Raw genomic sequence first — 22,355 nt, 5'->3', positions numbered from 1 at the left:
CTCATAATTGCATGACTTTCTGCCTGAAAACGAAATGCTCAGGTGTGAATGCAGCCTTGGATCAAAGGAATGATCTTCGCTCTGTAAATGAGGTCAGTTTAACCACTCGGGCTCGATACACACGTCTCTTCTGTTGGAATTAAAAAAACGCTTCTATAGAGCATTTTTTGTACAAAGTCTTTTAGAAGGGTTTTTTTTTTTTTTTTTTTTTCTTCTGCCAGTGAGCTCCAATCAAACACAAACCAGAAGGGTTTTTTCCTGCCTTTAAACATCCTAATGTGGGTGGACACGTAATAGGATAACATTGAGCTGCTTCTACAAGCAGAACACCACTCCTGAAGCAATGTTTTTTTAAGCCAGTGTGCATGGAGCCTTAAAGATTAAAGGCAGAAGGGTTTCTTATCTTCATGCATTCTATGCTTGAAGATAATCTGTGTAGCAGCCAGCACCCCCTAATTACTTGCCTTTGACCAATCTGTCAAGCGATATCCGCGTAGGTCTTGGCCATCCAGGTCTGTCCTCTGGATTGGCTGACACAACAGCGGTGCCATTGGCTCCTGCGGGTGTAAATAGGGGGAGAGAGGTAACTGGGTCGAGGCTCTGTCTGGATACAGAGCTGTGAATATGGGTGCCCCCATAGCAAGCTGTGGGGACACTTGATAGGAGGAAGGAGCCAGGAGCAGTGAAGAGACTCGAAGTGGAGGATCTTGGCTGCTCTGTGCAAAACTGCACAGATGAGGCAAGTATAACGTGTTTTTTTTTTTTTTTTTTTTTTTTTCATACTTTACCATCACGACACTTGTTGCTTACAAGTTAAAATCAGTATTTTCTGCTAGAATTACTTTGAACCCCCAAACATTATACATTTTTTAGCAGAGACCCTAGAGCCGTAATGATGTACCTTGGCACACCAGATGTTTTGGAACTACATTTCACATGATGCTCATGCACTCTGCAGAGTAGATGAGCATCATGGGAAATGTAGTTTCAAAACAAGGTTCGCCATCACTGCCCTAGAGAATAAAATGGCGGTAGTTGCAATATTTTGTCAGACTATTTATGCAGTGGTCCTTTAAATGCAATTTTTTTTGGGAAAAAACTTTCATAAACCAAAATACTAAACAATAAAGTTAGCCCAATTTTTTTTTTTTGCATGTGAAAGATGTTATGTCGATCTTTATTCTAGGCAAAAGTTGATTTCTCATTTTGTACAGAATCGTACAGCTCTAGTGTCCACGCACACTATGGCCTTTAGAAGAATTTAGTGTCATAGGCTTTTAGAGGCAGGGGGGATAAAACGCCACCAGTATATCCAGGAGCCAAATTATGGCAGGAAAAATGCTTCATAGTAAAACTTGTCAAATGCTTGTGCATTCATTTCAATGGCCTGTATAAATTCTGGCCAATGAAATGACCGCCCAAGAGCATGATGCCTGTAAAAGCTCCTAAAAGCTTGTATGTCTAATAAATATGGCAAGTTCACTGATGGGGAAACCCAATCTCTTGGGGTTTCGCTAAAACTTTAACTGCTGAATCCGAATTGAAATGTAAATGCATTTATTAAAGTATGTAGAGAGCAACATCATACATTAGTATTGGCTTCATAAAGATATCTGACTAGCTGGGAAATCTATCTCAATGTATGTGTCTTAGGATGGCTGGTAAGTGAACGAACTCCTTTGAAGTTCTATCCTGGTGGAATTCATTGTGCTAATGGGCATTCACACAGACATGTTACTTGCACAAGTTCCTTCAGTGAACAAATATTCATAAGACAGAGCATTCTCCCAGCTAGAGGTGTAAATAGTAGTTACATAAATAGTAGTAAGTGTAAATAATAATAAAAAATAGATGTTACACAATAGGTCTTAACCACTTGCTGACGGCTGAACGTCCTGGGCTTTGTGGTATATCTGCCTGAAGCTACAGGCATCATTCAGATATAGACGTTTTCAGCCGGCGATATGAAAACTGTTGAAACTACACGTGAGGTGTCCCCGTAAATGTTGGCGCGAGAGCAATTCTAGCCCTAGACCTCTTCTGTAACTAACGTTTTTCACTGGTTACATGTTTTAAGCGTTGCTTAAATTTTTAAAGTACCTAAGTTTGGCACCATTCCACGAGCGTGTGCAATTTTGAAGAGTGACATGTTTGGTATCTATTTACTCGGTGCAACTTCATCTTTCACATTATGCAAAAAAAAATTGGGACCAACTTCACAAGCATGTACAGGTACGTTGCCCTTTAAGTGGCCAGCTGTGGGTCGCGCGCCGCTGGCGGCACACTTGCGACCCGGTCCTGATGTCCATGGCCGGTGTCCCTCGATCGGGTCACAGAGCTGAAGAACGAGGAGAGGCAAGTGTAAACCTCTCCTCATGCTTCCTAGTGAGGCTGTCACTGATAGTCTTTCCCTGTAACAGGGAACAGACGATCAGTGATATCACAAGCCAAGCCCCGCCCCCCTACAGGGGGTCAGTGACATTTTTACAGTAATCATTGCGTTTTTAATTGCACTGATTGCTGTATTAATGCCAGTGATCCCAAAAATGTGTCAAAATTGCCTGACGTGTCTGCGATAATGTCACAGTCATAATAAAAATCACTGATTGCTGCCATTAATGGTAAAAAATAAATTAAAATGCCATAAAACTATCCCCTATATTGTATAACTTTTTGCTCAAACCAATAAACGCGTATTCCTCCTCCTTCTTCTTCCACAAAAAGTTAAAAAATATTGAATTTTTCAAAATTGTTTCTCTATTTTTGTTTATAGTGCAAAAAATAAACCGCAGAGTTGATCAAATACCACGAAAAGAAAACTCTATGTGGGGGAAAAAAGGACGCCAATTTTGTTTGGGAGCCACGTCTTACAACCGCGTAATTGTCAGTTAAAGTGACGCAGTGCCGAATCGCAAAAAGGGGCTTGGTCATTTAGCTGCAAAATGCTCTGGGGCTTAAGCATGAGACAGTGTTTCCAAAAAAGCATTTGAAAAATTGCTGAGCAAATACCGTGCGAGGGTCTCTGCTTAAAAAAAAAAAAAAGTTTGGGGCTTCTATATAACTTTTCTAGCAAAAAACTATGATTTTTTTTTTTTACTTGTAGGAGAGATGTCAGAATTTGGCCTGGTGGGCAAGTGGTTAATATACATCCAGTATATCTGCTTATTTAAAACTAAATGTTTTATAAATGGCTGTTCCATTTTCCTATTCACCTGTGATAACTGCACTTATGGATTTCACATTTGAAATGGCTTACAGATTTGCTTGCATGCGTATTGTGGACTGGAGTCTTTATCAGGGCTGATTGATTTCTCTACATGGCATCTGATCCCTCTATCTTGCAAAATTTGACCTGATTTTTTTTATTCACGGCTCTTTGGGAGATTTCCTGGAATTCCAGGAAAATTACCTGAAGCTCTTTTGTTCTGTTTTCAGAAAGTTTGTTCTAACAGGTGGTAACAATTCATTTTCTGAGTATTTATGCGTCCCTCTGAAATTCACCTCTTATCTGGTAATTTGTGTAAAACTGAAACCGCTTAGGGTTGTTTATAGAATACATAACTGCCTCATGTGACATGTTCTCTGCTTTAGTGGTTTGGTATTATACAAAATCCGATTAAAGTTTAGAGGGACCTTAGTCTTCCCAACCTGTTTAGGGTGCAACCTGTTGGATTTAATTTTCATGTACTGTCCATCTTAATTGGTATAATATGCACCTAACCATCCCAGCTTGGCATTTTAAGGGCTCATTCACACTATATAGGTGCTTCTCAGTGAGCCATTTTTGTGTTTTCTAGTAGCTCATTCATTTCAGGGGCAAGTAAAAAAGCATGCGCAAAATGTTTAAAATTCTCCCCATTCTAAACCACTTGATACAGTGAGGGGTACCATGCATTTTGGTAGAAGCAAACACCCCTGGGTTGCTAGAGGCACGGAGATGCAATTAATGGCACCTGCGTGCAACTAGAGGTCAGCACATTTCCATGCGGTACTGGAAACGTGTTTTCCGTAACGCAAGTGGTGTGAACCAGCCCTAAAATACATTAAAGCAACAATGCAAAGTTTCTTAGGGGAATATGTGGTGGGAGGGATTGTTGCTTTTAAGGGGATCCCTTTACAGTGCAAGACTGTCAGTTAGGATGAGCACCTCTATTACACGGTTGAAGTTAACTTTGTGAACATCATGGCCACTATGAGTTATGAACAGGATTATGTTTAGGGTGGAGGTTGGCGTGGGTTTTTTTTTTGTCATATACTAAGATTGTTTTGATGCAAGATTCTCAACAAAAGTGACAATATTTTATTTTTTATTTTTTTCCCCCCTCTTAGGAAGTCGGTAGCATCATTGGAAAGAAAGGAGAGTCTGTTAAAAAGATGCGTGAAGAGGTAAGAACTTTTTACTTTTTGTTATGGTTTTTGACTCTTGTGTATTATAGTAAATGTAATGGCTTCTCTATCTTGACAGAAACTGAGTTGTATTAATCCTCGTCAGGGGCCTGCTAATGTAGCAAATTAAGAGCAGGTAACATGGTAGTCTAGCTATGAACTTGTAAGGCAGTTGGCCAATTAGTAATTGTCTAAGTCGGATCTCTCTCCACTTGCCTTTAACACACACACTTTAAAACCTGATCAGTCACTTAACAGTTTAAGTTTTTTTGTTTTGTTTTTAAATCTGAAGCTGTAATTGCTTGCTACAGTTTAGCCAGCTCTTGCAGCCTAGATAGGTGATTAGCTGGACAAGACCACATTCTGGATGAAGGCACTAGTCTGCTGAATTTTTGGCTTATTTTATTTTTTTTGCCTCCTCCATAATGCTGTGCTAAAACTTTTTTTTTTCTCCTAAATGTATGACCCGAAGCTTAGAATGTCAAAGGACATGAGCTGTTGCCCTTTTGAGCCACTGCTTGGATTCCATAGTTTGTTTGGACCTTGTCAGCTTACTGTATCAAGTTCATTTATATCACCTTCATTTGAGATTTTTGACAATTACCAAGTGATGTATATTATGCAAATAAGACTTCCTGTTATGCAACTGCCTCCTGTGCCAATACTTCAATGCATGCCAACTGTTTTTTCCATTTTATAATTTTTTTTTTTTCTCCTGTAGAGTGGGGCTCGTATTAACATCTCAGAAGGCAATTGCCCAGAAAGAATTATCACCTTAGCTGGTCCAACAAATGCCATCTTCAAAGCCTTTTCAATGATAATTGATAAACTGGAAGAGGTAACCGTTGAGTTTCTGGGTATCTAAAAGCTTATATACCAGAGATGGCGAACCTTGATACCTCAGATGTTTTGGAACATTTCCCATGATGCTTTGGCACTCTGCAGTGTAGTATTATGGGAAATGTAGTTCCATAACATCTGGGGTGCCAAGGTTTGTCATCACGTGTATTTATGTGTGTGTGTGTATATATATATATAATAATTTTATTATTAGTGTGTATATGTATTGTATAAAGGCCATGTTGCATTAAGGCTCAGTTCACATATATGCAAACTGATGCGTTTTGAATCGCATCCGATTTGCACAACCTGAACGAACTACTTTCAGTGGAGCTGTTCACACATGTCCGGGGTGGCCGCAGTCCATTTTTGAAGAGTTGTGTGAGTTTTGGTCCAGTTCAGGTGCGACTTCAAATAAAAATTTGCACCTGAATCTGTGAACAAAACCACAGCAGGACGTGTTAACCTAGCCTTAAACCCAGCTCCGGGAAACATAAATGATTCATTGCAAGTGGGTCAGCATCAACACAAGGGTTAGTTGCTCTTTTTGGTCTAGGTGACAGAAAAGATCTTATCTGATCATCTCCTCTGTGCTGTCAGGCTGGTCCTTTCGGTGTCTTCTTTTTGAAGGCCATGAGGGACCAGGCCAATGGAAACACACCAAAAATGACCCCATTTTGGAAAGAAAACCCAATGTATAATCTGAGGCATACTGTGTCTTTTGAACATGTCGTATTTTTCTACAAGTTTTTGGAAAATGTGTAAATGAGCTTTTTTTTTTTTTTTTTTAAGACATTGTCCATTACACAATGTTTCTAACACATAGCATGTACATGGAAAAAATGACACCCCAAAATAGATTCTCCTACTCCTCCTGAGTACAGTGATGCCACATGTGAGACTTTTCCACAGCGTGGTCACATACAGAGGACCAACATGCAGGGAGCAACATCAGGTGTTCTAGGGGCATAAGTTTCAAATCTAACTTGACTACCTATTACTTTTGTGAGGCACTGTAGTGGCATAGATAACTGATGTGGCATGAATGGATATGGCTGAGTACCACTAATGGCTGGAATGGACAAATCAGTGCTGTGGGCACTACACATCCAGCCCACAGCACTTCTGCCAATAGGCACGGGGAGGTGATAAAGGAACACTTGCTCCCAAAATGCCCTGACCATTGACGTGAAGGCATCGCCACAACATGGGCACTATTGACCCGTTCTTTGGCCGCTTAGGAGGGGGTAAAAGCGCCCCTATTCCATTGGGTGGGGGGAAGGCTGCTGCATTTTACGGATTTTTGGAACAAAATTCAGGATGAGTGGGTCACTTCAAGTATCTCAGTTACAAGCTGGAGCTTTCCCTCAGATCCTCCAAAAATAAACTTTTATTGTTTTTCAGGCACTACAGCTAGTGCATCAAGGAGTGATTGTAGCGTTTTCCTGAATTTGACAGTTCAGAAACCAAATGGGGACACGAGGCCCGTTTTGGAATTAAGGTCCCTGAACAAGTATCTATTGATACAGTCCTTTTTGAATGGATTCTGTCCACTCAGTAGTAGCCTCACTCCATAGGGGAGACTTTTTAGCCTCCATCGATATAAAGGGCACGTAATTGCACGTACCTATCATTCAGCCTTATCAGAGGTTCTTGCGTTTTGCAGTAGAGGAACATCACTTTCCGATTGTGGCTCTACCTAAACATGGTCCAAGCAAGAATATTCTTGGCGCCCTTAAGGATCTGTGCCCTGAAGGATCAGGTGAGTTAGATGAGGGGAACCAGACAACCCTCCCTTTGGCTCTGTATGAGTCTTCTAGGGAGGATGGTATCCTTCGCAGCAGTGCCCTGTTCCATTTCATGCCTTTACAAGACATCTTGTCGGCTTGGAACAGAGGAAGAAAAGCCCTGGATTATCCAATGTGCTTATCTCCTCAGGCATGCTTAAGCCTAAACTGGTGGTTGCAGGATCAGAATCTGCAAAAGGGAAAATACTTTCTACCTGTAACTTGGAGAGTTCTGACTAGATGCCAGTCTCCGGCTGGGAAGTGACCCTAGACGGGCTCACAGCTCAGGGGAAATGGTCAGGGGCAGAGCCTGCCCATCAACGCCCTAGAATTACGGGCAGTACGTTTGGCCCATGCAGTCCTGGACGGAGCTTCAGGACTGCTCCATCAGGGTTCAGTCTGACAATGCCAAGGCAGTGGTGTGTATATAATGTATGTATAGAATATGAATATCTATCAAGACGGTACCAGGAGTCGTTCAGCTCTGAAGGTGAACTACATACTAGCCTGGGCAGAGGGACATGTTCCAATGATATTAGCAGTCCAGATCCCAGGAGTAGAGAACTGGAAGGCAGATTATCCCAGAAGATCTGCCTGGGGGAAGGGTCCCTACACCCAGAGGTGTTCAGGAAATTAGCCAACATTTATTGCCAGAGGTCCAGGTTCAACAAGCTACAGCAGTTTGTGTCTCGAACAAGAGATCCTCTGGCAATTGGAGAAGATGCTCTGATAGTTCCATGTAGCCAGTACTCCCAGGTTTACGCTTTCCCTCTCCTTCCACATTTGTTGCGCAGGATTCAGAGAGGGGGTTCCAGTCATTCCGGTGGCACCAGCCTGGCCCAGAAGGCCCTGTATCCCAAAGATTGAGACTGATGATGGATGGGCCATGAGCGATTACACGTCACCCCGATCTGTTTCAAGGTCCTATATTCCACCCCAATTTACAGTCTCTAAGTTTGACTGCATAGCTATTGAAGCCACGGTGTTAAAGGACCGTGGCATCTCGGCACCTGTGGTGTCTACTCTAGTAAATGCTAGAAAAGCTGTCACTAGGAAGATTTATCGTAAGGTCTGGAAGACTTTTATATTGGTGTGAAGCCAGAAAATGGCATTCTTGGAACTGTGATTGGGAGAATTCTTTTCTACATTCGGCTGTGGAAATCAAATTGCCTTTGAGTACAATCAGCGGTCAGGTTTCAAAGCGGTCAGGTTTCAAACCTATCAGTATTCTTCCAAAGGCCTTTAGCTTCCCATTCACTGATCCGAACCTTTTATGCAAAGGGCAACTCGCTTGCCTCAACCCCCCCCCCCCCCAAATTAGGTCATCTGTGTCCTTGGGACATTAACTTGGTGCTGTCTGTGTTACAGAAAGAACCATTTGAACCTATTAAGGAACTTCCATTAGACTTGCTGTCACGCAAGCTAGCCTTCCTGATGGCCATTACCTTGGATAGAATCTGGATATTTTGCGTTATTTTTTTAATATTTTCCAACCTTGTTTGGCGGAAGAGAGATGGCATTCTTTGGACGTTGTCCGGACAGTCAAGGTTTCTGTCTAGATTTGCGGAGATCCAAGGATCAGAAAAAAAAGACCCAAGGCAGGCAGCCTCCAAAGCTTCAATTGCCAATTTGATCTGTCAGTTGGTCATTCAGGCATTCATTCTGAAACAAAGCTCCTCCCTTTTTTAGGGTGAGAGATCATTCTACCAGGGGTGTAGGAACCTCCTGGGCTTTTTGCCATCAGGTATCTGTGGCTCAGATTTGTAAGGCTGCTACCTGGTCTTCAGTGCATATGTTCACAAAATTTTATCAAGTATATGTTCGAACAGCCAAGGATTCGGCTTTCGTCTGCAGAGTACTGCGGGCTGCCATATAAGTTCTGATGGCTATTGTTTGGCAGGGTGTTTGCCTCCTCTACGCTATTGCTCTGGGAAGTCCCAGCAATTAATATTTGCCTGTGTCACATGATGTATGAAAAAAATAGGATTTTTACGTCCCTTACCTGTCAAATATTTTGAGTACATCATGGGACACAGATCCCTCCCCTCTTTTGAGGATTTAGTGCTTGCTACAAAACAAAAGTACTTCCTGTATGGCAGCAGTTATATAGGGGATCACTTCCTGTCTGAAGACCTTTTTGGTCTAAGTGTCCATCTATTGGAGTGTAACCCAGCAGGTAATGGATATTGGCCTGACTGTCCCATGTTCTCAAAAGGGTTTTACAGCCAAGTATGATGTAAAAATCCTATTTTACTGTCTTTTTTATTTTTATTTTTTTTTCTATCATAAGTCTGCATTTTTTTTTAAAAGACCACTACGTGACTGTGTGGCCGAAAATATTGCAACAATCACGGTTTTATTCACTAGGGTCTCTGCTTAAAAAAAAGTTTGGGAGTTCTAAGTAATTTTCTAGCCAATATTAACTTGTAAGCAACAAATATCAAAAATAGGCTTGGGCGTAAAAGGGTTAAGATCAAATGACTTGACGTGAACATCCTTGAACCCATAAAGTTTATAACTGTGGTGACACCAAGCGCTAGAACTGCTGCAGTGTTATGGTGCCACCATTACAGCTTTCAGATCAGGCACAAAATGTCTAACTGTTGCTATTGTATTTTCCTCACAGGATAACCTGAGTGACAGTGCAATATCTACTGTAATCACAAATTTATTTTAACACAAATTTGCTCCCCACAAGAGCTTTTAGGGTTATTGAACTGGAGGTCTGTCAGTGTGTGATGCTATATGTCCTAAGTATCGGATGTTTTGTACAGTGGATTTTTTTTGTATATGTAAATTGAAATATTGTCTGATCGGGTTACTGGAGGGATTGTATGGCTTGAAATCTGAAACTATTAACCTTGAGCTTCCATTGAGAGCATGCTAATTGCAGTGATTTTGAGAGATCTAGAATTTTGACTGCAGAGCAATAATATTGAGATCTAATAAATGGGTTATATGATTTGCTAAAGACAGAGTAAAGAATATGCCTTGACTTTAATGCCTCTTGCATGTTCCATAGGATATCAGCAGCTCAATGACAAACAGCACTGCCTCCAGCAAACCACCCGTTACGCTGCGTCTAGTGGTTCCTGCAAGCCAGTGTGGATCACTGATTGGCAAAGGAGGTTGTAAAATTAAGGAAATCAGGGAGGTGAGTATGTAAATTGAATTAAGTACAATACAACCTGATGTTTAAAGTAGTAGTAAACGCTTGGCTTTGTTTAACTTGGCACATTAAGCACCATAAAATAAAGATTCCCCAGTAAAAAAAAAAAAAAATTTTAAAAAAAACGTACCCCCGCACTTGCAGTTTGCAAATTTCACCAATATGCTACTGGCTTCTATTCAGCCATTTTCCCCCTAAACTTCTGGTATTCTGAGGAACATTAAAGCGGGAGTCCACCGGGACTCCGCGTTTTTTTTTTTTTTTTTTTTTTTTTAAAGCCAGCAGCTACAAATACTGCAGCTGCTGACTTTTAAAATAGTGACACTTACCTGTCCAGCGCGCCTGCGATGTCAGCACCCGATCTCTCGATCGTCTCTCGGGTGCTGCCGCCGCCATCTTGGGTATGGGAATCAGGAAGTGGAGCCTTTCGGCTTAATTTCCCGGTTCCCTACTGCGCATGCGCGAGTCGCGCTGCGCAATAAGGATGGACCCGCTGCCTCTGGGATCTGTGTTTTTCCCAGCAGGCAGCGGGGGGACAGCAGAGAGCTATCCCGGAAGTGGGTGCAGATACCTGTACTGTACAGGTACCTGCACCCCCCTCCCCCCTGAAAGGTGCCAATTGTGCCGCCGGAGGGGGGGGAGGGTTCCGATGAGCGGAAGGTCCACTTTAGGGTGGACCTCCGCTTTAAGTGGATAGTGCAGTCTCGCATGAGCCTATTAGTTTGGAGAAGGGAGGAAGAGGTAAAATCGGGAGTTCCTTGCCATCCTAAGCTACGTTACTGTCTTCTAGTGATAGTGTAGCGAGTCCAGTGTTCAAGGGTAACTCCATAGGATGCTGCAAGAGAACAGTCATCCTGAAACATATCTGGGCAGCGATCATGGCACCAGCTTAAAATGTAACCTGGGCCAAAGATTAAAGGATAAAGAAGCAGCACATTCAGTACTTCAGGTGCTAAAAGTGCTTTGAAAAAAAAGACGGAGTTTACTTTTCACTTTAAATTAAATGCATAGCGGCAGCACAGCCTTTGCTTATGGTTTTTTTTTTTTTTTTGTAAGCTTTCTTTGTAATGCAGTTTCCCAAACTTATTCTGGAGACACAGCTCAATGTATAAAGTGTCACTACTCAAATTCCTCTGGAACCACCTTCTACACTCCATGTGCAAGGCTACATGACTGTAGTAGATTACACAGGACCCAGATTTTATATATTTTTTGTAATAAAGCTGAGCATCGCTGCAGTGTTTACTGGATAGTGTTGGCAGTTTATAAATGTGTAGCTGCAGATGTCTGAACGTTCATTACAATTTGGTATGTGCTTGACTTTCTGCCCCCAAAAATCCTGTTTGTTTTCCAGAGTACAGGGGCACAGGTCCAGGTTGCAGGGGATATGCTGCCGAACTCCACAGAACGTGCAATCACTATTGCCGGTATTCCTCAGTCCATCATAGACTGTGTCAAACAGATCTGTGTAGTAATGCTGGAGGTAAGATTAATGTCGATATTCAATAACGTGTATGAGTATTGGTTACACTGGGCTGTCTTATGACTTGCACATTGGGGGGCACTTTCCATCCTTATTGCATTGAGTCTCTGCTACCTAACATAGTTTACCATGTTGTGCTTAAAAGACTGCTAGTTACAGTTTATTTTAAAACTGTATAGTTTAAAACTGAAAAATAAGACCATATGCAAACTTGTAAACATATAAAATATAGTATTTTAATGGGTATTCGCTTGCATACATGATCTAAATTGAGTATTTGTATATCATGCCTTTGAGATACAATCTGCCCGGAGAGGAGGGACAGAGCCGGACGAGCCTTGGCTCTCATGCAGTGCTTGATCCTGAATGGGCTTGGGTAACTATAAAAGGGGGGGTTCTGTTCTTTTACATGCATTAAGGTAAAAACTTTAGGCTTTAGAACCACTTTAATATACAGTTGTAAGTGGGTGTTTCATATAATTTTTTTTGCTTTAGTTATAAATCCTAGTTTTTTTTTTGGTCAAACAATGTGATTTTAATGTCCAAAAAGCAATCCAATTGACGTATCTGACTGTATATTCGATCTTGCTTTCTAGTCTCCTCCAAAGGGGGTAACCATACCATATCGGCCAAAACCCTCCAGTTCTCCGGTTATTTTTGCAGGTGGGCAGGTAAGTCTTGTAGACCTCAACATGGGTTTTCTGTCGTCGCCCCCCCCCCCCCCCCCCCAAACCCTTTAGTGATTTACACATGATCTGTGATAAAAAAAAATGTATATGTTGTAGCAGTCAAGATAGACTTATTCAGATATATCATTACTAAAAACCTTTAACTTCCCCCCCCACCCATATTTTATAAAGACAGACTGTTAAGAATAAAATTGCAGTTTAGTTCTAGTTATCAAATCTATTTTCTGTTAAAAAAATTGAGTGCCAACAAGCACAGTATAGGTACCCAAAATATAAAATGAGTTTGCATCAAGTAAATTGATAACAAAATGTCAAGTTTAATGTTGTGCGTGCCTGTAAAATGGGAAAACTACAGTATCCAAAGTTGCGTCGGCAAACTTCAGAAACCTTTCACTGGTCATGAGTTCAGAGGTAATATTGTTGGCCCTAGAATGAATGCCTTTACTCTGTTGTAAATGTGTGGACACCCAATGTTTTCATGTGATAAAAACATGGATATATCATTTTTTTTTTTTTTTTTGGGTAGTTCTTTGTGACTGCCTCGTTTAAATTATAGGTTCTCTCAACTAATGCTGGCCCTACACTATACAAACATGCGAAATTCGGTCATTAAGACTGTTTGGTTTGGCATATTACTGTACATATAAAATTGACTAGGTGGCTTTGCAGGCTTAATCCTTGTATAAAACAAAGCCAACTGTTTAAAGGTATACAAATGCCTGGCTGTTATGTACATATGCTACTGCTGTGGATGCAGTACTTCCTGTGTAAGTTCACCTGACAGATTTTTTTTCCTGTGAAGGTGAACTTTACCTTAAGTGCCTGTTCACACTAGTGCGATGCAAGAACCCTGCAAATCAACTGCGGGTTCCCGCATCGCCACCGACGTGCAGGGCAGTTCTCACTTCCATATACGAACTGCTGGGGAGTGTCAAATGTTAACACCACACACATTTCGGCTCACATATCACACTGCGAAGTAACAGTTCGGGCATGAATCGGATTGCATATGTGTGAACACATGCGATCTGATTCTGGTCCGAATAGAAAAAAGGTCCTGTGCGAGTTTGGGCCGAATGCGATATTGGCCATACTATCTGTGGCTGACATCACACCGCACAGAAGTCGCATGTAATGTGAACAGCAGTGGCGCTGCGAATTACATGCGATGTCTGGCATCGCACTAGTGTGAACCGGCACTTAAGGAGATTACACTATTGCATGCTAGGGTGCTGTACCAGAAACCTTTCTTCTGATCTGTAGAATTGACACATTCTGTCTAAACTTTTTTCAGAAGGGAGAATTGGAACCCCTGATGAGGTGAGGTGTTAGTTATTTTGTGTCCCCACAAGGTAGATTCGCGATCTGTATCAGTGACAACGGTCACTGAAAGTAGGTGAGGGGAAATCCAAAAAATGGTCATCAGGGCATTGCGGGTCAGATGGTCCCCTTCTACTATTAGAGCTGCTTACATTGCCTATGCACTGGTGAATATTGTTTAACCACTTCCCACCCGGTCAATAGATTGACGTCTGGGAAGTGGATCTGTTATCCTGACTGGGCATCATGACGTCCTTTGGGATAACATGCCGCCTCGCACTCGGGGCGCGCATCGCGGCGATCGGTAGTGCGGTGTCAGTCTGACACACCACTACGCCAATCTCGGTAAAGAGCCTCCGGTGGAAGCTCTTTACCACGTGATCAGCCGTGTCCGATCACAATGTACATAGGAAAAGACGCTGATCGGCTTTTCCTCGCTCGCGTCTGACAGACGCGAGTAGAGGAGAGCTGATCGGCGCTTACCCTTGGGCCACCAGGATAGCCGCCAGGACCACCAGGGAAGTGGGGCAACGTGGATGACCAGATATGTAACCCATGGCCATCCACATGTGCAAATGACAGCCCAGTTTTTACCCACAAATGGGCACTGACTGGCACCATCTTGTACCAAATAAAATCAGCACTGCCTCATCTGTGCCAGTCATTGAAGAATCTTCACTTTCAAAAGAGCTTACGCTTGCACAGCCACAAATGTAAATGCACATGGGGGGGAGGTTGGCAAGTCTATGTTGCATATTGCCATGCATGAATGAGGGTAATAGTTCTAGGAGCACTATTCAAGATTAATTCTAAACTGATGACCTGTAAGGGCTTTTATGAAATGTTGGCAGTCTTGTGTACTCTGCACAACCTAATGTTTTTATAATAAAAACTGGGTGGTTTTTATATGCACTAAACTGTCCTTGATAAGCCATTTTTCACCAATGTGTGATGCAAAAAATTGGAACTGCCATTTTATTCTGCAGGGTCTCTACTTTCAGAAAAGCGGGGTGAAGGATTTTTTATTTTATGACGCGTGAATAAGAAATTCTGGTAGAAATTAACTCTTCCCGCTATCCAATATTTTGTTTATACAGTAAAACCTTGGTTTGAGAGCATTTTTGCAAGACAAGCAAACCTTTTTAATAAATTTTGACTTGATATGCAAGCGATGTCTTGATATACAAGTATCCTCATGTCATAACTGAGTATAAAAGCGCAACATGTTTACAATTAATGAAGGTACAACATTTAGAAACTCGTATGGTTGATTAAAACTGGCACATCTAAGTATGCAGGCATCAGGGGTAAAACTGTCTACATAGACCATCCTCTTCACTGCCATTGACCTAATCTCTTCCACGATGTGCTCCACAAGCTGGTCAATCACGCCACTCCCAGTCACGATTGTAGACTGACATCGGTGAGAGCCGGTGGTGTGGGGGATGGTCTGTGGACGGTTTTACCCCGGATGCCTGCATACTAAGATGTGCCCCTTTTTAAGCATCAACCATGTGAGTTGCTAAATGTTGTAAATGTAATCATATTGCTACACTAAGAGGCGCCTCTTCTCTCTCATACTCTGTAGCTTTTGCTGGAGTTTGCTTCTAATCCCCTTGTGGATGGACTTTGTTGCTCAACCTGGTCACATTGCTATAATCCTTTTTTTTTTATATGGACTTTAAACCGAAGGACTTATGAAAAAATGGTTGTGGAATAAATCATTTGAGTTTCCATTATGGGGAAATTTGCTTTGATATACAAGTGCTTTGGATTACAAGCATGTTTCTGGAACAAATGCTTGCAATCCAAGGTTTTACTGTATGCAATTTTTTAAAGGTTTTCCTATCTTTGAACATTTTCTATTGTGCAGTAATGACTGGGGAGGAGTTTTGGCTTTTCCTAGGGAAAATGTATCCTTGCTATAGGAACCCAGTGAAAGGCACTGTTGTATACTTTTTGGATATAGAGATTGGCCAGTTCCAATATTTACAAATCAAAGTTCCTTCTGCTGCTTAATACCTAAAGACCGCTGCGCAAATATCGTATGACCTAAAATATTGCAACAACCGCTATTTTATTTCCTAGGGTCTCTACTAAAAAAAAAAACTTAATGTTTGGGGGTTCTAAGTGATTTTCTAGCAGAAAATGCAGGATTTTTACTTGTAAGCAGCAAGTCAGAAAAGATTTAGTCTTTAAATGGTTAAACTGAAAACGCCTAAACAGAGTTTAGTCCATTTAGAAGTAGAAATATTGCATCTCTTTAGCTTTTCTCAGACTTGGCAGGCTGATCAGATAGGAGACAAGGAAGTCTTCAGGCAACTTGCATTGACTACGATTACAGAAGTTATTTGCCAGTCCTGCTGAAGTTTAAATCTGCCTTTTTTTTTAATCGGCACAATTGGCTGATGCTGATTAAACGCCAAATGCCGGCCGATGTATCGGTCGACCTCTAGGAGTCCTGATATCAATCTGCCTCCTAGTAAGTCCAATATTCATAACCTGTATTTGTCAACCATGTTTTACAGTGGTCTGATAAAGGGGGGGAATATTTTCTATTTAGGTACCCAATTAGCCTTATCAAGACATTTGCTTTTTCAATGCCTGTCCATAAATGTTTTATTTTTTTGTTTTTTCCTGAATAAGTGCAGTGCGCTCTTCACCTTACTATAGACGCTAAAATAAAAATACAATAAAAGTAAACATGTTTGTCAGGCATGTAGGTACATCAATACGCTGTGCATGCAGAGAACAGATAAATGTACATCAATACGCTCTGCAATCAAATTGAAGAAACATAGAAAACTCAACACCAACCTAAAAATAAAATGGTGCACAATGTGCATATATTTCTCGTGCTCACAGTATTTCCAGTTTGTGCAATATAAACAAGTGTACTGAAACTTCTGATTTCAACCAGACTTCTGAAATCACCTGTAATGTCCACACCCCTCCACCTGTGCAGCTGTGTGCTCACTTAGGGCCCTTTCACATGGGGCGGATCAGTGATGATCCACCCTGTGGACATCCGCTTGCTCAGCGGGTATCGCTCCGTCGATCCCCGCTGAGCCAGCAGATGACAGGTCTGTCGCTGCACAGGGATGGACCTGTCAGAGCGCCGCTCTCCCCTATGGGAGATCGGATGACGACGGACAGCAGAGTCCGTCACTTGATCTGCAGACAGATGCAAAAGTATTTTTTTTTTTTTTTTCCCCATCCGTCACACTTTTTCGGAGCTGGTTGGATGTCAGTGGACATATCAATGCTGACATCCGCCGCTCCATAGAGGTCCATGGAGCATCCGTTTAGGTCCGCCTAAAAAAAAACTGACAGGCGGACCTGAATGGATCGGTCAGGTGAAAGAGGCCTTAGATGGACATCACTTAGATCAAAACCAGCATGAACAGTTATCCAGTTAGACACCATTTCTCCAGCGTCCATCCCAGGCAATGGCAAGCTCAAAATACAATGAAGAACTTCATACTGCGCACTGATATATTTAAATTGCAAGTAACATGATCCAATAGTCCCAACTGGAATCGCTATAAGCCTGCATGCATGTTTCCTTCCATGGCTTTTTTTCTACTTTGTAAGCAGTGGCTCTTCCTCAGCGGTCTGATAGGGATGCACTACATCTGATGGGTGTGACCAGTGAGATTGTGCTTCTCAGATTGACTGAGCCGCTGCTAGAAAGCCAGACCAATGTGACATGTACACAGGCTGCTTGATTCTGGTTGGAACTATTAGATCACGTAAGTGCAGTATTTTTGAGCTTGCAATAGTGCTTAACTGGATGTTTCATGCTAGTTTTGACCTTCAATTCACTTAGCAGGCCATAATCTAGGTGAGTGCACAAGTGGAGAAGTTTAATTCACATTTGCATTGTGTTTTGTGTTTCTTCACTTTGTACTGTGGATTTATGTATGTAGGTTGTATATTTTTTGGTGTAGTAATGGTAAGGTGAGGAGTGCTGCACTAACGTAGTAATTGTTTATCATTCATAGATATAAGCACTTTTTTTTGCACATTAGAGCATGGCCTTTTAATTTTTGGACTATACCTGTGCAACTTGTAATTCAGTTTTTTACAGCTTTTTGCTTTGCCCCCCCCCCCCCCCCCACATTTGCATAAATGGGAAACTATACTTGAAATAGATGCTAAACAGCACAACTTATAAATGTTGCCTTGCCATTGATCTAGTGCTCTGTATATGTTTTAGAATTGCAGTGTTTTTTTTGTTTTTTGTTTTTTCTTCATGTTTTTTGGAGCAAAGCTCCCTTTTTGTACACTCCTTTTTTCTCCCAGCTCATCACTTTTTTGCTGTGGATGTCTGTGGGTGATGTTGCTACTCTGATTCAGCTATTTGCTCTCCTTGTATACAGAGGAGATTGGCAGCCGTGACCATATAGAAAAACATTTTACGGTGTTTAATAAGCTGAACTATAATATTGCAATATAAACTGTAAGCAGGGCAATGGTGAGGCAATGTTTTAAGTGTCATGCTTAAATTTTCAGCTACCAAAATGGTCTAAATGTTAGGTTTTTGCATGCCATAATTTTGTAGGTGTCACACATTTTAGGTTCCTTGCCAGTGCACAAGCTGAAAGTTTCCTAATTTCAAAGGTCAATAAAGCTGATGGCTTGTGTTTGTGCCACAGCTATTGTTACATTTTGAGGGTTGGCTTTTAGTCGGGTTTACTTTCCTCCCAGAGCTAATTCTGAACAAGCTGTTGTATGTAAAATTCTTTGCATCTGTCACCTTTTTTGAACAAAGTGTTAAGTGTCTCTGATGGAAGCGACTGCCTTATGAAGTCTTCTTTTATTAAAATTTTGTTTCCTTTCACTGAAGAGTTGTAATCATGGATCCAAAATGACTGACACATAAGTTCACCATATTGTTTAAGAAAGAGGGTACTCTATTCAAGTGCGGTTATGGCTGCATTAAATGGTTACTTCATGCCACAATTCTGTAACAGAACATCTATTTAGCACGTGTTTGCTGCAGAGCATTTGTAAAGGATACTGAGACTACTCGTAGGCAGTACTAGGGTTAGATACGCACATCCTTTTGTGCCATCGTCAGGGTAAATTGGTATTCAGTTCTGTTAATATACCTATGAAACCTTTTTTAAGTTGCTGCTAATCCTTTACATGTTCTAATTTTTCAGGCCTGTAATAACTGAAGGATTAAGGCTTTAGTGTTAGGTTGATGCTTATGATTAGACTTAGAATAAAGGTCATGTGACTTAAATTTTATGCCAGACAGTGCACTGTTGGTGGAATAACTTGTTTTTTACTTTTCAGAGATCAGTGTTAAAGTCCTAACTAGTTCTCAAATGCTGATATTTGCTTGTGGCATAGATATCTTTATCAACAGTCTGAAATTCTTGTTGCTGTTCTGTTTAAGATGCATTTTAAGTATAAGCATACACGGAGATAGATATGAGTGAAGTTAAGGAATAGCTTAAACTTGTGGCCTCATTTTGGATCCATGACCCGACTCATCCTTTCCAATGTTTCCAATGGATGTGGTGGCTGGGGTTATGATGTCTGAGGACTGAGGCTGTGACTTTTATCAGAGATAACTGAATCCCGTTTTCGCTTTGTTCAACAGGTGTCGCGCCAGGCCGGAGGGCACGCATGTGAGACTGACCTGTGGGAGGGGCGGAGGTCCCACACAGGGGGAGTCTCCCTAGATGCTGTGGATCTCCATGGGGTAGGTCCTGATAATTTACTCTACTAGACGTTTTTATTTTAATTTTCAAAATCTTTTTTTTATAAGCTGCTTCTAAAACGAATAGTTGCAGGCTTATTAAAAATGAAGTATGAAAATACGAGAAATTTTGAGATGCCAATGTTTTCTTATCACAGATCATGTGCAATTCTCAATGCTTTGGCAGTCCTACATGGGCCTAGAAACTCTACACTACATTTTATTTGTTGTAGCCACGCTTTCACTTTGCAACTCATGAGTAGGAAACACTTTTAAATATGGTCTTGCTGCACTCTTAACTGCTAATGCTGATTGGTCTTCCTAAATCTGCTTTGCTTACTGTTTTTATTTCTTGTCTGGTTAGCACTTGCCTTCACACGTTGGTCTTGCTGGCTGTCACATGGGTTTAATTGGACTACTTTTTGCTCCTTTTTATAGGCCTACACCATTCAAGGACAGTATGCCATTCCTCAGCCTGATGTAAGTGTGCTTTTGCCTCTTTGCAATGCTCTGAGGGCTGTAGTTCTGGGTATTTCAGTATCAGATTCACATTTTAAGCTGTGCACCTCCTTGTCTTATCTGCTTTTGCTCTAAATAGAATGAACCTGCAAGTATGTTTTTAGCTGTACACTCTTAGAACAGTGATTAGCACTGTTTTCTGCAATTCTATGCAGTGTGTACTCAATCACAGCGCTAATATTTCTCATATATTTGGTCTTCTAGCTGAACACTGAGCTAAGCAATCTGTTCACATCTTCTTTTTTTAGTTAATATTCAGTTGCCTTGCATCTCTCTAGAACTGCATTTTTTTTCTTCCTTAGCTGACCAAGTTACACCAACTGGCAATGCAGCAATCTCACTTCCCTATGTCCCATAGTGGCAACACCGGATTCAGTGGTAAGGAATCTTTGCTTTTCATTTTTTTTTTTTTTGAGCCTCACTGCTAGCTTTGCAATCTTTCCAGTCTGTCAGCTGCTTCACTCAAAGATCAGTATAGTTGTGCTATCTTCTAAGGGAAACCTATACTTTGCATATAGTATTTCATGCATGTGTCTTTTGAATTCCTACTTCCAGTCTTTAGTAGACACATTTGACTGTTAAAATTGCAAAGGGTTTGATGGTTTGTTTTTAATCCAAATTGTGAAGAGAAATTTCCTGGCACAGAATAGTTAAGTGAATGACGGCATGTTCATATTTTTAACAATTTAAAATGGTAGCAAAATTCATACTTTAAATTTGTCCTCAGATTATGGAATTTTTACGCTTTCCGATTGTATGTCTTTTCATTACCACACCTCTTCAGCTTGTGAGGTTGACTTACTAAAACTGGGGAGTGCAAAATCTGGTGCAGCTCTGCACAGAAACCAATCAGCTTCCAGGCCAGCCATAAACTGCTTGTATCTCCACCGGTTCTACGGACTGGCTGAGATTCAAACCATGTACGGGCAGGCTGAATGTAGCAAAGTTGATCAGTCAGCTTGGGTGCAACCAGCCTGTAGCATTTTACATACAATTGCTAGCTGCCATTATAGTGATCACTGTGTACTTCTGACCAGGATGGCTTTCCTCTGCCTTCTCACCCCTCTCTGCCCTGGCTCAGCAGGGGGATGCTCTTCCCCATCAATATTGACTGACTGTTGGGGGCAATCCAAATGTTTTATTTTCCTTCCTGCAACACATAGTTTTTTCTTCGTGTGCACACCAGAATTGGACCAATTATTGAAGTTTGACACTTTTCACTGACATGCACAATTTTTTATTTGGGTGTCTATTTACTTGGCACAATCTTGTTTTTCAAAAAATATTAAAGCGTTGCCTATAGGGAGTTTTAAGTACCGAATTGCACCATTCCACGAGTGTGTGCAAATTTAAAACGTGACGTGTTGGGTATTTACGCTGCGTTACAAAATCTTTCACATTATGCAAAAAAAGGTCTAACACTACTTTAAAAAAAAAAAGTTTTTCCCCTAAAAAAGCATTTGAAAATTTGGTGCGCAAATACCGTGCCAAATAAGTTGCAACAGCATTTTGTTCCCTAGGATCTCTGCTACGAAAACAATGTTTGGGGACTCTGAGTAATTTTCTAGCAAAAAAAAAAAATTTTTCCATGTAGGAGAGAAGTGTCAGAATTAGCTCGGTAGGCGTGTAAAGTGGAGTTACTGTAAATTTGCAGACCGCAGCAGTTAAAAAAAATAAAAATAAAAATTCTCTTCCAAGGCAATAGTCAATTTGCTAGTATGCATCGCATAAAATGTCTTAGAACAAAGCTGACAGGGCATCCTGGTTTGCAGAGATGGGTTATCCCACCCAGTGTGGTGGTTTTCAGCAAGTTGTCAAACTTGTAGACTTTTGTATCGGAGGGAGCAGTAAAGCACCTGCATAGCACTGCAAAACGGGCAGCAAAGCCCAAATAGTGAGAAAATGGTGGTTTTATGTACAAGTGTGGCTTTTTTGCAATAACTTTGTTTTAACAGCACAGTTCTAGGCATAGCTGCTTGTTTGAGTGAACCTTTTAGTGTCACTAGTCCATTTTTATAGAATTTTTCTGCAGATACCTCCGTGATTTTAAGATGGAAAGAATGACTTTTATAAAGTGAGAGGTTTGCTGAAAATCTGGTATGCTTGTGCTGTCAGCTTGTTCAATGAATCGCCAGTTCATGAGTAGTTGATCTGCAATGGTTCCTTGCTCATTTCATCAGGGTTTTTTTTTGCAACTTTGTGACATGCACTAAATCATTTGACACCGCACGGTGACATGGTGGTGTCTTGGGCACTGCGATAACATGCAGAATGTCTGTTTTATTGCAGTGAAGGTTACTAATGTGGTTTTAGGGACTTGTGCACGCTACCATGCTTTTTGTAATGCTTTTCTTTTTTCATATTTTTACATAAAGCTGAAGATTCAGCTTGTTTTTCCATCCCTGTTTGTGTTTTTGCTACAGCTCCGAATGCACCTTGAGAATCTAGT

The 22,355-nt window shown here is 41.2% G+C and overlaps 1 protein-coding gene across 11 annotated transcripts in view; it reads left to right on the top strand.

Annotated features, from left to right (window-relative positions):
- The window catches only part of PCBP2 (poly(rC) binding protein 2), a 48,172-nt gene that overhangs the window by 14,699 nt on the left and 11,118 nt on the right, over nt 1-22,355 (top strand). For 4 of the 11 annotated variants that reach the window (XR_013274679.1, XM_077483842.1, XM_077483834.1 and 1 more), the window contains exons 1-8: nt 4,243-4,386; nt 5,108-5,224; nt 10,036-10,167; nt 11,537-11,665; nt 12,262-12,336; nt 19,289-19,390; nt 19,826-19,867; nt 20,209-20,284. Coding sequence is in view for 10 of the 11 variants with exons in the window: in XM_077483842.1 (XP_077339968.1) it covers nt 4,375-4,386; nt 5,108-5,224; nt 10,036-10,167; nt 11,537-11,665; nt 12,262-12,336; nt 19,289-19,390; nt 19,826-19,867; nt 20,209-20,284 (685 nt within the window). In the remaining variant the exon portion in view is untranslated. Of the gene's footprint in view, nt 1-4,242; nt 4,387-5,107; nt 5,225-10,035; nt 10,168-11,536; nt 11,666-12,261; nt 12,337-19,288; nt 19,391-19,825; nt 19,868-20,208; nt 20,285-22,355 lie in introns of those variants that run through there. The other 7 variants (XM_077483839.1, XM_077483838.1, XM_077483837.1 and 4 more) reach the window with 4 other exon arrangements.

Source organism: Lithobates pipiens, unplaced genomic scaffold (genome assembly GCF_037356315.1).
Source record: "Lithobates pipiens isolate NorthernLeopardFrog02 unplaced genomic scaffold, aLitPip1_a1.2 Scaffold_16, whole genome shotgun sequence".
Classification (NCBI taxonomy): domain Eukaryota; kingdom Metazoa; phylum Chordata; class Amphibia; order Anura; family Ranidae; genus Lithobates; species Lithobates pipiens.
The sequence above is the reverse complement of the archived record's forward strand: the minus strand, read 5'-3'. Positions and strand labels throughout refer to the sequence as shown.